The sequence below is a fragment of the Hemitrygon akajei genome, chromosome 5 (genome assembly GCF_048418815.1).
Source record: "Hemitrygon akajei chromosome 5, sHemAka1.3, whole genome shotgun sequence".
In the NCBI taxonomy this organism is placed as follows: domain Eukaryota; kingdom Metazoa; phylum Chordata; class Chondrichthyes; order Myliobatiformes; family Dasyatidae; genus Hemitrygon; species Hemitrygon akajei.
This window is the reverse complement of record NC_133128.1, coordinates 84520599-84539521: the sequence shown is the minus strand read 5'-3', so window position 1 is coordinate 84539521 and position 18923 is coordinate 84520599. Positions and strand designations below refer to the sequence as shown.

The window sequence follows — 18923 nt, the reverse complement described above, 5'->3', positions numbered from 1 at the left end:
CCTCTTGCTCTTCACATACTTGTAGAACGCCTTGGGGTTTTCCTTAATTCTGCCCCCTAAGGCCTTCTCATGGCCCCTTCTGGCTCTCCTAATTTCTTTCTTAAGTGCCTTATAATCTTCTGGATCTCTAACATTACCTAGCTCTCTGAACCTTTTGTAAGCTTTTCTTTTCTTGACTAGATTTATTACAGCCTTTGTACATCACGGTTCCTCTACCCTACCATAACTTCCCTGTCTCATTGGAATGTCCCTATACAGAACTCTACACAAATATCCCCTGAATACTTGCCACATTTCTTTTGTACTTTTCCCTGAGAACATCTGTTTCTAATTTAAGCCTCTAATTTAAGCCTGATAGCCTCATAATTCCCCTTACTCCAATTAAATGTTTCCCTAACTTGTCTGTTCCTATCTCTCTCCAATGCTATTGTAAAGGAAATAAAATTATGATCACTATCTTCAAAATGCTCTCCCACTGAGAGATCTGACACCTGACCAGATTCATTTCCCAATACCAAATCAAGTACAGCTTCTCCTCTTGTAGGCTTATCTACATACTGTGTCAAGAAACCTTCCTGAACACACCTAACAAACTCCACCCCATCTAAACCCCTTGCTCTAGGGAGATGCCAATTGATATTTGGGAAATTAAAATCTCCCATCACAACAACTCTGTTATTATTACACCTTTCCAGGATCTGTTTCCCTATCTGCTCCTAGATATACTTGTTACTATTGGGCGCCCTATAAAAAAACACCCAGTAAAGTTATTGACCTCTTCCTAACCTCCACCCACAAAGACTCCGTAGACAATTCCTCCATGGCGTCCACCTTTTCTGCAGCCGTGACACTATCTCTGATCAACAGTGCCACGCCCCCACCTCTTTGCCTCCCTCACTGTCCTTTCTGAAACATCTAATACCCTGCACTTGAAGTAACCAATCCTGTCCCTGAGCCATCGAAGTCTCTGTAATGGCCACCAGTTCATATTTCCAAGTACTGATCCATGCTTTAAGCTCATCCGCTTTGTTCACAACACTCCTTGCGTTAAAATAGAGACATCTCAAGCCTTCGTCTCAGCGCGTCCTTTTTCTATCACTTGCCTATCCTCCTTCTCGCACTTTCTACAAGCTTTCTCTATTTGTGAGCTAACCTCCTCTTCTCCAGTCTCTTCAGTTCAGTTCCCACCCCCCCAACAATTCTAGTTTAAACTCTCCCCAGTAGCCTTAGTAAACCTCCCCGCCAGGATATTGGTCCCCCTGGGATTCAAGTGCAACCCGTCCTTTTTGTACAGGTTACACCTGCCCCAAAAGAGGTCCCAATGATCCAAAAATCTGAATCCCTGCCCCCTGCTCCAATCCCTCAGCCACACATTTATCCTCCACCTCATTCTATTCCTGTACTCACTGTCGCGTGGCACAGACAGTAATCCTGAGATTACTACCTTTGCGATCCTGCTTCTCAACTTCCTTCCTAACTCCCTGTAGTCTTTTTTCAGGACCTCTTCCCGTTTCCTACCTATGTCATTGGTACCAATATATACCACGACCTCTGGCTGTTTTCCCTCCCACTTCAGGGTATCGGACCCTGGCACCTGGGAAGCAAACTACCATCCGAGTTTCTTTCCTGCATCCACAGAATCACCTGTTTGACCCCTATCGCTACTGCCTTCCTCTTCCCTTCCCTACCCTTCTGAGCCACAGGGCCAGACTCTGTGCCAGAGGCATGGCCACTGCTGCTTTCCCCAGGTAGGCTGTCTGTCCCAACAGTACTCAAACAGGAGTACTGATTGTCAAGGGGTACAGCCACAGGAGTACTCTCTAGTACCTGACTCTTCCCCTTCCCCTTCCTGACTGTGACCCACTTGTCTGTGGCCACGGTGTGACTGTAACCTGTGACTGCAACCTGCCTATAACTCCTCTCTATTACCTCCTCGTTCTCCCTGACCAGGTGAAGGTCATCGAGCTGCATCTCCAGTTCCCTAACTCGGTCCCTTAGAAGCTGCAGCTCGACACACCTGGCGCAGATATGGCCATCTGGGAGGCTGGTAGACTCCAGGCCCCCCCCCCCCCCACATCTGACACTGAGCACAGTAAACTGGCCTCACACACATACTTCCTACCTCACCTCGTCCCATTACCACCTGAGCCTGTTGAGCCAAAGCCCTATCACTCTGCTAACTCTCACTCTGCTGCCTCTCACTACGCTGCCCACTGGATACGGCAGTCTTCCTTTTAAACCTTTCACGCTCTACTGGCTGACGTCACGTGCCTGCGCAGTCTCACCTCTCTTTAACCCGAGTAGAGTAAAAAAAACTCCCTTTGCTCCAAAAAATTAGCAGCCTTCTTGCTCCGAATCAATAGTTTTTTAAATGTCCCCAATATATCTGCCTCTACTATCACCTCTGGCAGCATGTTCCATGTACTTACCACTCTCTATGTAAAAAGAAAACTTATCTCTGACATCTCCCCTACACTTTCCTCCAGTCACCTTTAAAATTATGCCCTCTTGTATGAAACCCATTTTTACTGGGTGTCTCTAGAGGTGTGGCTCGTTAGGCCCCTCACTAACAGCCACTGGACTCAGCAGTGAGAAAATCACCTTTCTCAAACTCCATCCATCTAGGTCAGTATGACTTGGGCCCCACCAAAGCAGAGAAGTTGGGTTGTCTCGACCACCCAAACCCCAATCTGTGTGAATACTGCACCCATGCAATTAGCTATCAGCAAGAAATAACAGATTGTACACTGCCCATAATTATAAAGTAAGTGTATTTACAAATATTAGCTAGTAGGAAAAAGAAAAGGAAAAATATATGAAAAGGGCCCATTACAGTTAACCTAGTCCACATAAGTTGGAGCACATCTTGTAGTTTTCTTTAACTCACTCACTGGACCCACTGTCTGCGTGAAAGCACGCTCAAAATCTACCTCAAACAAACGAGCTCCCCTATGGGAGTATTGGTTCTTCCTCCTTGAAGCCGCTCATCTGCACAAAGCACCTTGTGCAACGGGTGGCATCCTCAGCCATTTTCCCTCCTGTCTTCTCCCAGCTCCCTCCAAAAAGACTGACCAACACCAGCATCTGTCCCAAAAACCTCTCTGCCCAGCGTGCTCCTGAACCTTCAAAAAGTTCTCTCCATTTCTCTCCTTGCATGCTCCCATGAGCTTTCTCACAACAAAAATATTTGTTCCCACAAGGATGGAAGCTCTGCCCTTTTCAACCAGATCTGGGCAGACTAACACTGGTGTGTCAATAGTCCCAGTTACTCTAGCACCTGCATCTGAAAACTCCAAATTCAATGACAAGTAACCATTATACAGGTACTCATCAGTACTAAGCTCCTGAAACTCAAAAGCACTGAGTGGCTTCAATGATAAATGCGTCAAATGCCAGTTGTAAAATTATCTATAAAGCAAAGTAACTTGAGAACCTGTGTCAAGTGTGGCTCTCGCATGAACACTTTCAATCCACATGGATACACCAGAGCTTGGTCCCACTAACCCTTCAGGAATAGTGTTTTGCACTTTAGTATTTCCCTTGATACACTGAATGGAATGTATTCTCTCCAAAACATCAGTCCATTCCATTACTGGATCCCTCCGTAGTTTTACCTTTCTTCTTTGCTGTTTGATTAACCACTGAGTTACTTTCTGAAGATCTTCCTGTCCTTCACACTCCCGCTTGAAACATCCATCTTCTCCACAGTTGTAACAGAAAATACTGGTCATTTCCCTGGCCAAAGGACCTCAATCAGTAACAGCCCAGATTGGTACGTCCCACTAGTGGGTCTGGCTTCCTGCCAGCCTTGTCATGCTTGGTAACAACACCAACTGATATCATCCAAAATACCTTGACCATCAGATCTTTCATGACATCCTGCAAAACCCCGGTTTATGTGGCAGCAGGAGTCGCTTAGCAGCAGAGGCTACTAACAAGGACTTTGCCTTGCAGACAAAGGCCTCCCCCTCTTCCATCGCGTTTTCCTCCTCTCTAAATTTTCTGAGTAACTCAGTAAAAGATGGGGGAGGGCGCATCTTGCAGGTCATTCGAATACATAGAGCCATCACGTCATGTGACAGCGTGCTCTTCACAACTTGCTCCATCCTCAAGCAGTTTCTCTCAGATAGTTGAATGCCCCCTTTGTGGCACAAACAGTGCAGCAGCTTCTCCAAGCCGAAAATGTAGGCAGGCAACTTCTCTCCTTCTTCCTGATATGTGTGTCTAAATTTCATCCTAAGATTGGCTGCACTTCCAGCAGTGCCAAGAACATCTTCCAGAGCTTGCAGGTAATTAGCTGATGTAGCTAATGGATTTTCTACCTTGAGGAACCTCACTATATCAGCTGCTGGATCCTTTAAGATGTCTACTCAGCCCAAGCTTCATATTCTTCTTCCCCTCGGGTGTGGACTTGACCCCAGAGAACACTCCCAGTCTACAACAACTTTGGCTCTCTGCAGATATAATTTTGCATTTATCAACCAGTGATGTAATAGCCAAAACCAATTCAGAATATAAATCAACTGCTGAAGGACTGATTAGACCTTTCAATCAGACAACTCCTTCCCCTCACTCCACAGGAATAAAAGCAACTTGTCTTTAAAGTCTCCACCCTCAGCTACGGGAAACTCAACTTCTAATTCGGCACCATCACCTACACTCCCCTCTTCTCCAAAAGTATGGCTGACCCATGGCCCCACCTCTTCAGGTACACCAATCGTACGAGGCAGATCCACTCTCATCAGGCCATTGCTAGTCTGAACTAAAACGACATCTTTGCCTGCTGCTTGATTAAACTACCGTTTTATGATTCTAACTTACCCTAATACTGGAACTGAACTTAAAACTCAGATCAGCAATTCATCTGGGCTGCAGATATCCACCCAGCTCAGAACACAAGCCTTAGTTACAAGTAATCTCTTTGGAACACACCAACGCTTAATCTTGGCAGTGTTCATCATCACACATCTTAATCACTTTCCCAGACAATAGTTTAACACAGGCTTAAACGCTCAAACCACCTAATCAATTCTTAGAGCAATTAGGCAGTATTCAGCGAATCAAATCACAGATGGTAGCCCCCACAATGAAACCTCCTTTTGCCAGGCGTCTCTAGAGATGCAATTCGTTAGCCTCTGGCTAACACCCACTGGACTCTGCGGTGAGAAGACCACCTTTCTCAAACTCCATATGTCTAGGGTCAGTATGACTTGGGTCCCACCAGAACTGGCAAGTTGGGTTGACTCGACCACCTGAACCCCAATCTGTGTGAATACTCTGTAAATGCTGCCCCCATACAATTAGCAATCAACAAGAAATAACAGACTGTACACTGCGCACAACTATAAAGTATATTTACAAGTGCCAGTTGTAAAGGAGAAAAATAAAAAGGGCCCATTACAGTTAACCCAGTCCAACTGTGCACGAGTTGGAACTCATCTTGAAGTTGTCTTTAACTCACATGCTGGATCCACGATCTGCATGAAAGCACATTCCACCTTCCAAATGGCATTCAAAATCCACTTCAAACAGACTCCCCCCCCCCACCCCCCAGGGGAATATCGGTCCCTCCTTGAAGCCATTCATCTGCACAAAGCACCTCCTGTAACAGGGACGGCATCCTCAGCCATCTTCCCTCCTGGCTTCTCCCCGCTCCCCCCAAAAAGACCTCAACCCACACTGGTGTCCATCACAAAGCCTCTCTGCCCAGCGTTCTCTAGAACCTTCTCCCAATTCCACCATCCTGACTGGCTGACACAACATTCCTAAGTTGAACAACATAGCCTCTTATCTTTAGCTCAAACCTAAACATGTAAAAGTAGAACAGACTACTCTTACAGAACTGCTATAATGAAATGCCTACAGCATAACAATACAAATCTTAACCAGGGTGTTACACATATTAGCCATTTCCACTGTGGAGTCTCTGACCAGTCACTCAAACTGTGCCTCTTATTGTGTTGTACACGTTTATCAAGTCACTTCTCGTGCTCCTTCACTCCAAAGAGAAAAGCCCTAGCTCACTCAACCTATCCTCATAAGACATGCTCTATGATCCAGGTGGCATCCTGGTAAATCACCTCGGCACCTTTTCTAAAGTTTCCACATTCTTCTTATAATGGGGCAATCAGAATGGAACACAATGTTCCAAATGAGGTTTTTTATTTGAGAAAATTGTCATAATTTTTCTTACTATAAACACATTTAATGTGCATTCTTTTATCTATGATTTGATATACAAGATTTTTGATGATAAATATTATGCTCTTTATAATATATTGCTCTGCTATCCAATAATTTGTCTGAATTAACCGTAGCAGAATAGTTTAAGATACTTTTTTCTTACACTCAACTTTTCCTGAATTAATATATTTCAGAGGATCAAAAGATTGGTGTTGGGGCAGTGATCTGGGCAGAAGGAAAGTCAGTAAGTTTTAGCTTTTTGTTTTGTGCTTTTGAAAATAAAATGTTTTATCATTTCTGTCTGAGTCGTTTGGTTTGTTATTTGATTTTGATTGACGTTATTTCTCTTGATGAGAGCTCTTTGTCAGAAATACAAAATAATAATCATGATCTTTTTTCTAAGTTTTGGGCGCTCTGTAGCCAAGGTCAGTTCCTCTTTTAAACTGATGCCAATGTGTGAGCTTTTGTCAGAAAGTCAAGACAAATTTGCTAACTACTTTTCCTGTTTTTCCTCAGTCAATTGCATCATGTCTGCCACACCCTCCAGCATCCCTATGAATCAGCACAGATAGAGAAAAAGGGAAGAGAATAGTGCCCATCTTGATTTGTTACATCAAAGACCACTTGAAAATTTTCAGGCTATTAGATTATGTAATTGTGAAACTGATGAATAAAACATTAACAGCTTTTATATTTTATTGAGATGCGAGGTGTGATTGATAAGTTCGTGGCCTTAAGGTAGCAGGAATCAATTTTAGAGAACTTTGCACTTTTATTTTTCAACATAGTCCCCTCCTACATTTACATACTTAGTCCAGCGGTCGTGGAGCATACGGATCTTGGACCACCAGAAAGTGTCCACAGATGGGTGATTGATAAGTTCGTGGCCTAAGGTAGAAGGAGATGAGTTATACAGCTCTCATTACATGCACATGCAGGTCAACTCTTTGAGTGATTATGCAGAAAGTTTGAAGTTAATAACTCATCTCCTTCTACCTTAGGCCACAAACTTATCAATCACCCCGATGAGTTATTAACTAATGAGTTATAATACTTCAAACTTTCTGCATAATCACTCAAAGAGTTGAACTGCATGTGCATGTAACGAGACCTGTATAACTCAATCTCCTTCTACCTTAGGCCACAAACTTATCAATCACCCCTGCTGTGGACACTTCTTCGAGGTCCAAGATCCATATGCTCCACCACCGCTGGACTAAATGTGTAAATGTAGGAGGGGACTATGTTGAAAAATAAATGTGCTAGGTTTTCTAAAATCGACTCCTTCTACCTTAGGCCACGAACTTATCAATAACCCCTCGTACAGTGCAGAATAGGCCCTTCCAGCCCTTTGAGCTGCACCACCCAGTAGCCCCTGATTTAACCCAAAACTTAACCACAGGACAATTTACAATGATCAATTGACCTACCAACTGGTATATCTTTGGACAGTGGGAGGAAACCCATGCAGTCAGGAGGAGAGCATATAAACTCCTTACAGACAGCGGCAAGAATTGAACTGGGGTCATTGGTACTGTGAAGTGTTGTGCTAACAACTATGCTACCGTGCTGCCCAAGGAGCTTACAATTGAATTCCTTCAATTGTATTATTTGTTCCCACTAGTTTATTGTCATATTATTTATTCTCACCCAGTAGGAAATGCACAAAGGAAATTTTACTTTTATTTGTATCTAACAACCTGTTCTAGCAAGTGTGGTGACCATGTCATTTGAACTTGGTCTAGAGTTTTGGAGGGCCATTTACATCTGTAGTCTGTAATCTGAAGGCCGTATCAGCATTATTATCTATGCTTGTCTAACACACTTTATTTAGCAATCTTTGTGGTTTGGCTTTGACCATTGAACTAAAGTAAGGCATCATTGCATATAAATTAACTCTCTAAGCCATTAATCATCCTCTGCTTCCCATTAAGTTTCAGACTGCTTAGTGTATTGTCTAAGAATGATTTTGAGTGGGCAAACATTATGAATGTCTACAGTAAAGAGAAACACAATGAGTGGTTCTGTACATTTCTAGCTGGTACACTAACATGCTTTAAAACAGAATGTATCAAAAAGCTAAATGACATAAAATGCCTGTCCTGTTCAGGATATCACCCCTGAATTTAGTCGAAGTTTACTCGTCTCTAGTGATCAGACCAGACAGTGGCCACATGATTACTGATGAATGTTTGCAATGCACACAGAACGCTGGAGGAACTCAGCACGCCTGGTAGCATCTACGGAAAAGAGTAAACAGTCAACGTTTCAAGTTGCAACCCTTCATCAGTCCTTTTCCATAAATGTTGCCTGGCCTGTTGATTTCCTCCAGCATTTTGTATGTGTTGCTTGGATTTCCAACATCTGCAGGTTTTCTCTTGTTACCAATTAATGTTTTCTCGCTTCACACCAAGTAACTGTCTTTTCTTTATTATAGAGTAATTGTGATGCAACAGGAGCAAGGTATCTGATTGGAAGTGGTTATAACGCCTATCCAACAGGGTCTGAATATGCAGACTTCCCTCAGATGGATGAAAAGCAGCAGAAAGACAGAGAAGCCAGGAAGTTTCGGTACATTGTACATGCTGAACAAAATGCTTTAACTTTCCGGTAAGCATTCAGATTACTTTAGTACAACTTACACTTTGACAACTTTGACTATTTGCGTAGAAAGAAAAAATATATACAGTGTCCTTCACAACTCCAAGATATCCCAAAGTGCTTTTCAGAAGTATCTTCGTATTCCGCAGGACAGAGGATGACTTGATTCCACTCTGATTTCAAAGGTGGGAAAAGCCAATGTGGAAATCACAAACTTTTCCACAGTTGGTTTGTAAGATGATGTGTTCCTTTGAGTGTTTATGCTGGGCTTCTATGTGCATTTGATGCATGGATATGACATTCTTAATACTGTTCCAAATGATCCTTCTCTATTTTGAACAGTCATGAGCCAGGATTCCCAAGGGTTAGTAGATTGTTGCATTACTTCAAGGATGCTTTTAGCATTTAATTGAATATTACCCTGTCTCTGCCTAGTAATCTCTTTCAGAAAGTGTAATCACACTAGGAATAGCAATAACTAATTTGGCCACAGTTAGGTCCTACAACCAGCTGATGACAGCATTAGGCAGGTTATCAAGTTATAGAGTGGTTGTTTGATTTATAAGTGTTCACTTATTAAGGTGACACTTCACCTGAGAGTCTGTCAGAGTCATCTACCCACATGTACCCAGTGTTCCCAGTGTGGCCTCTTCAACATCAGTGAGACCTGATTTAGATTGGTGGACTGCTTCATCGAGCACCTTCGCTCCCTCTGCCATAAATGGCAGGATTTCAGTTGACTTTCCATTCCAACATGTCAGTCCATGGCCTCCTCAACTGCAACAATTAGGCCACACTCAGGTTGGAGGAGCAGCACCTCATATTCCATCTGGATAGCTTCCAACCTGAAGCCATGAACACCAATTTCTCCCCCTTCTCTCTTTTTCCATTTACCATTCTGGTTCCCCTCTACCCCTTCTCTTCTCAACTGCCCATCGCCTTACTCTGGTGCCCCTCTTCCTTCCTATTCTTCCATAGTCCACATTCCTCTCCTATCAGATCCCTGCTTTTGCAGCCATTTATCTCTTCCCATCTATCACCTCCCAAACTCTTGCTTCATTTCCCGTTCCCCACCTAACCATTTGCTCTTCACCTGGTTATCCCCTGCCATCTGGTCCATCTTCACCTCTCCCCTCCTTATCCTGGCTTCTTCCCCCTTCCTTTCCATCCTGATAAAGGGTCTTAGCCTGAAACATCATCAATTTATTCCTCTCCATAGATCTGCTTGACATGCTGAGTTCCTCCAGCACTTTTTGTTTGTGTGTGTGTGTGTGTGCACACGTGCGTGTGTTATACAAGATTTTCCAGCATCTACATAATCTCTTGTATATATTAGTAATTGTTCTATGTGTTTCTTTTTGCAGATGTCAGGATATTAAAGAAGATGAGAAAACCATGATATTTGTTACCAAATGCCCATGTGATGAATGTATACCCTTAATAAATAGTGCTGGTATCAAACAGATATATACAGGTGACCTCGATGCTGGGAAAGTAAAAGCTGATATATCCTATCAGAAATTCTCTGGTCTACAAGGAGTGAAGAAGTTTACAGTAAGTGTCACATTACAAATTATAAGTACTCAAGAAAAATGCAGGATGAGCAGGTCAATCACTCCTTGTATTACTGAAGTATTAACTCAGATTGATACTGGTATCCAAACATTGTATGATAAAACAAGATGTTGCCTAGCCTTCACGTTAGTAGCTGAGATACTAAGGGAGCATTGCATACTGGGCTAATGAGATTGCAAGTTTTGAATTTTTTGATTTTCGAGCATGAATATTTTTGGAACTTCTGGAATGTGCCAATTTCCATATTTCATGCACGCAAACAATTCCCAACTTCATCGGTTACTCTTCACTGGGATTTGGCCCACAGTGCTTCAATGTTAAAATCCTTGCAGAGTCCAGATTTAGAGTGTAAGCTTATTGCATTGTTACTGTTTGTGCTTCAATCTGCTTGCTTAACCCATGTTAGTTTAGTGCATTCCTTTCAATAGAGAAGTATGGATACAAGGGATCAGTTTTTAGGTAACTTGAATCTTTCTGAATCAATTGAATATACTTAATTGTTTTTAATTGATTATAAATTTTATTATGTGTTTTACGAAATATAAATTGTCCTTAGTTTATGAGTGTTTCTGAATGTCATGATACTGAGATGTTCAGTGTTTTTGATAGATTTGACCATTGTCTAAGGCTGGAACCAGACTTAATAATTGTTCATAATTTATTCAGCTGCTTCAATTTTTTGAAAACAAACCATCTGGAAATTAAAAACTTGGTCACTTTCAAGGATAGTAGCAGTCAGATTGTCTTAAATTCAGTTGGTTCATTAACGTCCCTTTATGGGACAGAATCTGCAATCCATTCATGATACAGTCAATATGTGAAAGCAATCACACAACAGTAAAGCGGATACTCTAGAGTAGCCTTCTGAATCTCTTAATGTTAAATATACCGTTAAAGCATTGATATGCCTATTTCAGGATGAGATAAATATACAGGATTGTGAAACAAGCTAACGGGTCTCTATTGAGGACAGATCCAGCTTCCACTGAGGGTAGTTATTAGATATGGTGATTTATAGCTTCAAATTTCAAAGTTGTAGATTTATTTCCCTTATGACATACTATGTAGGCTGAGGTATTTTTGCAGTATTGAGGGAGTGTAACACTTGCTTATTTAATGTTTTGTATAGATCTAATAAAATGTCCCTCTCGTATTCTACGCTGTGGCAAATATCGCATATGCTTTTTGATTCCCACTATCTACTTCTCTGCTACCTTTGTTTCTTTATACTTGTTGTTATCCTATCTTTGAGCACATATTGTCTTGACTGATTTGTCCTCTCCAAATGCATTTTCTGACACTTTTCCATAATGCAATCCATTAACCACTTTTATGTCTAGTGATATATGAAGCCCTGAACTTGATTCCTCAAGAATACTGACAATTTTGATATATTTGTCAAATTTCTTAATCATTGCTTCTACTTTTAAGTTAAGTTATTTTCATATCTTGAGAAACAAGGAACCTTCTGCAAAGCCCTGCAAAACCCCACTGCACATAGCCCTATTATCACAAACAGTAATAATCATTAACTTTTGGTTTATTTTTGGTTCATTTTTGAACATATGACTTTTAATTTCTTGATCAGCTTCCTATTGATGATTTTGCCAAATGATTTACAGGAAGTGTGTTCCCTTCACAGATATTTCTTGTTAAAACTTTCAAAAATAATTCAGTCAGATTAGTCAGTTGGCCATTCTGCATGAATGTACTGTAATTGATTAACCAATGTCTTATGCCATCTCCAGGAAATTGTTCCAATCATTTTTCACTGCCGATGTTGGGATTGGCCTCTAGCTGCACAATCTTTTTCTTGTTTAAATAACTACTATTTTTACTGTATTCCGGCTTCCGCCACCATAATGTAGCCAAAAGAAATTGGAACGTTAATGGTATCTATGCCGTTTCCTCCCTTACTTCCTTTAAATGTCTGAAATATAATATAGCCTGATGATCATCTACTTAAAGCGGGATGCTTTAATATTCCATGTTGGTTTATTAATTCCAAAATTTCATATTCTTCATTAATGTTAATAGCCACATCAGTGTTTTCCAGTAAAGTCAAACACATACTGTTGAATTAGAAATATATACAGTATGTTTTCTACCTGAACACTTGGAATTCAATTTAAGCTGTAACAGGATGCTCTATTATTTGTTATTCAATTTTGATGTTTTTATAATCTATGATCTTACTTTCATATCTCTTTGCTTCCTTGATGTCATTATTTCCTTTTCAGTTTTCATCCCTGAAGCTCCTATACTCGCATATGCTTTCAACTTTTATCATTCATGGATGTGTAGATTTCTCTTTTAGCTCCCAGATTTCTTTTATCTAGAATATATTTCCTCAATGTTCCTCTACCCTTTGCCTGTTGGTGAAACCATTATAGTGAGCTCAGCCTCAGTGATAGGAGAATTATTAGAGAAAATCCTAAAGAATAGGGTTTCTGTACATTGTAAAGGCAAGGACTGACTGTGGGTGGTCAGGACTGCTTTGTATGGAAGAAATCCTGCCTTACTAATATGAAAGAGTTTTTTTGAGGAGGTAACTAGGAAGATTGATGAAGGCATGGTGATAGACATTATCCATGTACTTTTGACAAAACGTTTGACAAGGTCCCACATGGCACATTCATCCAGAATTCAACACACATGGCATCCAAAGTAAGCTGGCAAATTTGATCCAAGCTGGATAGTGAGAGGATAGTGGTGGAAGGATGCTTTCAAGTGCAAGTTTATTCTTGTAGGTGTACTTGTCATCAAAATTAGCTTTATGCAGCACATTACAAAAATAACACATAAATGAATGTAAAATTTAATTCATGTAAATTACATGAAAAAACATTATGACATCAGTGTAAATTGGGGGAGAGAAATAAGAAATCATCTTATTAAGAAATGGTCCAAGGTAATGTTGGAGTTTTGCAGGACAGTTCAAGAACATAATGGCAGTGGGAAAGAAGCTGTTCTTGAACTGAGGTGCAGGTCTTCAGGCTTCTGTTCTTTTATTCCTGTTATTCCTTTTGTTAGTAATTTTATGTCTTTGCACTGTACTATTACTGCTGCAAAACAACAAATCTCATGTCACTGAAGTCAGTGATAATAAATCTGATTTTGATTCCTACCTGATTGCAGCAGCGAAAAGAGCACATGGCCTGGGTTGTGGGAGTCCTTAATGCTAAATTTTGCCTTCCTGAAATATTTCTTCATTCTGAATGGTGAGAAGAGCTGAACCTGTAATGGAACCAGCTGAGTCCACACACTCTGTATCCTCTTGTACTTCTGTGCATTGGAGTTACCATAGCAGATGGTGATACAACCAGTCTGAAGGCTTTCCACAGTACAAGTTTGTCAGAATATTCAAATACATGCAGAATCTCCTTAAGCTTATAAGGAAGTAAATACACTGATTTTTGATTGGACTGGTGTCCGATCTGGATCGATGCTGGGACTCCTGTATTTTGTGCTTGTGTATTGATAACTTAGACATGAATTTAGGAGGTGTTGGATCTCTGTTTAATTTCTGATCTTTGGTGTTCTTCCAGGAGTTAAAATGGAGAGCTGTCTTAATTCCAAGATTTCAGTTTATTGTAGAGTACAGACAAACATACAAATACTAAGCAAACTAAATCAAGAGCTGAGAAACAGTACTAGGAGGGGAATTAATGCTAAAGGGTATAAAAGGTGGCACTTCTGAAAAATCTATCACTTTTCATGATAAGATAAAAGAATTTCCTTAGATAGGAATGAATGAATTAAATAACCTGCAAAATTAAAACAATGACATCACATAGATGATGTGCAAGTACCTAGCTAGTGAAACATGAGAAAGGTGATAAACCATTAGTTTAGCTGGTGAGTGTGAAAAATACATGAGTTTGTTAAAAAGTACAAATCTTATGAAAAGGATTATTAAAAAATGGTTTTCAACAAAGCATGATTAGTAAGTTTTTGAATGACATGAAAGTTTTTGGAGTTGTGGATAACGGAAAAACATTGTACAAGGCTGCAGAATTGACCAGATGTAAAATTGGGCAGTGCACTGGCAGATGGAATTTAATCCCAACAAGTGTGAAGAATTGCATTTTGGTAAGCTAAGTAGGTGTGGAACATGTACAGTAAATGTAAGGCACTAGGGAATGTGATAAACAAAGCCACCTTTGGGTTCCAAGCCATGGTTCCCTGAGCTGGATACAATAGGGTCTTTAAAGAGACTCCTGGATAGGTACATGGAGCTTAGAAAAATAGAGGGCAATGGGTAACCCTAAGTAAGTTATAAGGTAAGAACATGTTCAGCACAGCTTTGTTGGCAGAAGGGCCTGTATTGTGCTGTAGGTTTTCTATGTTTCTATGAAATTGGCATACTGGATCAATAGGATGATGAAGAAGGTATATGACATGCTTGCCTTGTCAGGGCCTAGAATATAAATGTTGAAAAGTTATGTTGCAACCATACAAAACACTTGTTAAGCCACACTTGGAGTATTGTATGCATTTCTGATTGCCATATTATAGGAAGATGTAAGAGGAAACATGTCAGAATTCACCTGGGTTGGAAGACTTTAGTTCTAGGCAGAGTTTATATGGGATGTATTGTTTTGAAGGAGTCTAGTAGAGGTATATAAAATCATGAGAGGCAGAGTGTAGATATTCAGAATCTTCTTTTTCACATGGAGATAAGAGGGCATATATTACCTTTCCAGGTCCTATATATTGTTTAATATATAGGCAACCTTTGCATTATGTGGGTTATATTCCTAGAAGATGATATGTATCATAATTTTCTGAAATATGACGCTGTGTCATCCATGCATGCATCAAGAAAGGAGTTTAAAAAGAAATCATCTTTATTTATTTACTTGGTTTCATAAAAATTTCTCTCATTGAATGTATATTCTATATCTCACATATTAGGTAGTGACATAAGAATTCTGAAAAGCTAATTTCCATTACCTTTAGAGGGTGTCACCTGTAATAATTTTAAATTTTTGACTCCTGGAAAGAAATCCAGGTGCTTTGTTGATGTTTTGATTGTGTAGTTGATTAGGAGTAAACTGTTGGTAATAAGATGGATTGGATTTTGTGAGCTGGACATATTGGACGATTGCTGTAACTATACTGGAAGAGCTGGAGTGGAGCCACGGTCTGTCTGATACTAATCAGTACAATGACCCATAACCACAGCCAGTGTACTCAGCCATCTCTTGCTGTACATGAAGTGAATTAAATCGGCTGACATTTGGCTTCTGTGAGGTTGGAGATTTCAGGAGGAAACTATGGACTTCCGACTGAACATGGCTACGAATGTTTCAGTCTTGCTTTTCACTTTCATTTTGGGCCCCATTATTGTTGTGTATTGTTGTATTTTTGTTAATGAGGTTCAACTTGTCACTGAACACTCAAACAAATTTCTGCAGGTATATACTGTTGAAAATATCCTGACTGGTTACATCGTGGTCTAGTACAGCAACTTGAATGTGCAGGAGCATGAGAAGCTGTAAAGAGTAGTGGACTCTGCCCAGTACATAATGGGCACATCACTTCCCACCATTGGTAGCATCTGCAGGAAGTGCTGCCTCCAGAAGGTACCATCCATCATCAATGATCCACTCCATGTGCCATCTTTTCACAGCTACCATCAGGCAGGAGGTACAGAAGCCTGAATTCCCACACCACTGGCTCAAATACAACTACTTCCCTTCGACCATTCAGTTCTCGGACCAACCAGCAAACCCCTATCACTGCAGTTTAACAGCACCACAACCACTTTGATCACTTCTTAAAAATTCTAATTGTTTTCTTTATTGTAAAAATTGTATACAATATATGTTTTTTCTTGTGAGTTCTGTTTATGTGATGCTATGAGCCTGTGATGCTGATGCAAGTTTTATGTTGCACCAGACCATACATGTATTTGTACTTTTGACAATAAGCTCATCAATATTTGCAGTGGCAACCTCAGTGCTAGTTTTTAAGATAAAATGATACATTCATAGTAAGATTTATTAGAGGAGACTCATTTAAAATCTTGATTTTTCATTTATATAAAACTTATGTTTTTTTTCCAGTGGCAGAAAAATCCAGCCCACAGTATTTTAGAATCAGGTGTCCAAACTGTTCACAGTGAGTACCTGTTTATTGATAAAGGCTTCAACCTCTACGCACTGGTTAGTGTAGAATGTCATAATTTAGGGGAGTGCCTTGTAATGTCAACATAATAACCGTGAATCATGTGCTTTATTCAAGGATACTTTTATATTGCTTCTAATAACCATTTGCATGAAAGTTGTCAAGCCAACTTCAGTACATAATTCTCCCTGCTTCAGAATTTTTTTGTGTGCCATACTCTGCCAGAGCCTTGGTGACCACTTATTTTTTCAGGTGGTTGTCTTGGAGGCAAGATTCTGTGAGTGGTCCCCCATGTCCTTCTCACAGTGCAGCGTTTTTTTTTTACGAGGCCAAGTTGCGAGCTCGACACTCAACCCAGCACAGATGGAAAGTGTGTCCAGGACTGGATTTGAACACGGCAACCTTCGCTCCAGAGTCTGGCACTGATGTCACTGCGCCATCAGCCGGCAGAATACTTAACAGATTTTTTTTTTTAATCTGTTTCAGATTTCCTGTCTATTTACAGTAATTTATAAATAGACAGGAAATCGCCAGACCTGAGATAAAGGAGAGAGCGCAAGGGCTAGCCGTTGGTCTGGGTTAGTAAATGTCACACTTCCTCTGTTTGTCCGCCTTGTTGTTGATTTAAAGGGAATAGCTTTCTTTTAAGTATCCTATTGAACTTCAATAGCAGAGGTTCCTAGACCACATCCCCAGTGCCCCTTCTCCCTATCCGACCATTACAAAAATTATAAAGAATTTTGATTTACAATGCACAGTGAAAGAAAATAGGAATTGCAAATTCAAAGCAGTGACAAATAATTACAGAAAGTATTCAAATCTATTTAAAGTTGCAAATAAAATAATTTCTTTGATTACATAAAAACAATTTTCATCCACAATTTTAGAGCATACATTAGTAGCCCAACTGTTCACTACTTCACTGCTTTTTCACCTCTCAATGAGATGGATGGGCTTGGTGCAGTGAGATCAGCTTCTCAACATCAGGCTGAATGTCACTTAGGAGTCTCAGATCCCCAAGTTCAGTAATTTGCAGTCTGTTTTGTTACTTTGAAAGAAGTTGGGCGACTGCACTAAAACTGTGCTGCACTGTAAAACTGTACTCAGAACCTCCCTGATTGTTGGCAGAATCAATTCTTCTCCAATTATATGGGGCTTTCGAGATATAGTGATGGATGAGCAATGAAATATTGGATGAAGCACACAAACCATCACTTTTGCTGAGAAGTGCTGGCAAATATCTTTTGAAGTGTTTTACATTTCTGAAAGTTTTCACAAAGTGACTGAAAATAAGGCAGGTTCTTGCTTGCTTTATCAGAGTGTATTCCCTGATATTCCCAGAGTGTTCAAGGAGTCTGGATGGTTACATTGCTTTATTTGGGAAAAAAAATCTTTTCACACAACAGACACATGGGCTGCTGTTGGTTGCTTAGTGCTGGTATAAAAACATATTTCAGAGACTCCACATTATACGGTACACTTTTTCATTTTCATTTGCTTCTGCCATTCTCTTTATGGCTTAATGACAACGGTTAATAACCTACCACCCCATGAACCTCTGCATCCAACACTCCACAGCTGTTCTTATCTCAGTTCCTTTGTCTCCATCACATCTGTTCCTAGGATGAATCTTTCCTTTCTAGGACATCAGAGATGTCCTCTTTCTTTGAAGAATGGGGTTTCCCTTCCTCCAACATTGATGCTGCTCTCACCCACATCTCCTCCATATCCCAGACATCCGCATTTACTCCATCTTCCCTCCACCCTAACAGGGATAGAGTTCCTTTTGTCCTCACCTACAACCTCATTGGCCTCTGCATCCAACACATCATTCTCCACAACTTCTGCCAGCTTCAGTGGTATCTTACCACCAAATGCATCTTTACTTCCCAATTTCTCCACTTTCAGCAGGTCGCTTCCTCCATGATTCCCTTGTCCATTCACCCCTCCTGGCACGTATCCCTGCAAGCCAGAGAAATGCTACACCTCCCTCGTCTCCATTCAGAGCCCCAAACGGTCCCTCCAGGTGAGGCAACACTTCACCTGCGAATTTTTTGGGATCATTTATTGTATCTGCTCCTCCCAATGCAGCCTGCTCTACATTGGTGAGACGCAATTTAAATTGGAGGATCACTTTGTCAAGCACCTCTGCTCCATCTGCCGAAAGTGGATTTTCCCGGAGGCTAACCATTGTAACTCCTATCTCCATTCTCATCCGACATATCGATCCATGGCTTCCTCTTCTGCTATGATGAGGCCACTCTCCGTTGGAGGAGCAACATTTCATAGTATGCATAGGTAGCCCCCAACCTAATGGCATGAGCATCAATTTCTCCTTCCAGTATAATTTTTCCTCTTTTATTTTCTTTTCCCCTCCTCTTCCCTCTTTTTCTATTCCCCACTCTGGCCTCTTACCTCTTCTCCTCGCCTGC

General features: G+C 40.7%; 1 protein-coding gene across 7 annotated transcripts in view; it reads left to right on the top strand.

Moving 5' to 3' along the window:
* cdadc1 (cytidine and dCMP deaminase domain containing 1) overlaps positions 1-18923 on the top strand; it is a 65061-nt gene that overhangs the window by 43983 nt on the left and 2155 nt on the right. For all 7 annotated transcript variants that reach the window (XM_073045930.1, XM_073045931.1, XM_073045936.1 and 4 more), the window contains 4 exons: positions 6378-6427; positions 8621-8793; positions 10149-10338; positions 16431-16485. In XM_073045930.1, the coding sequence (XP_072902031.1) occupies positions 6378-6427; positions 8621-8793; positions 10149-10338; positions 16431-16485 (468 nt within the window). The remainder of the gene's footprint in view (positions 1-6377; positions 6428-8620; positions 8794-10148; positions 10339-16430; positions 16486-18923) is intronic.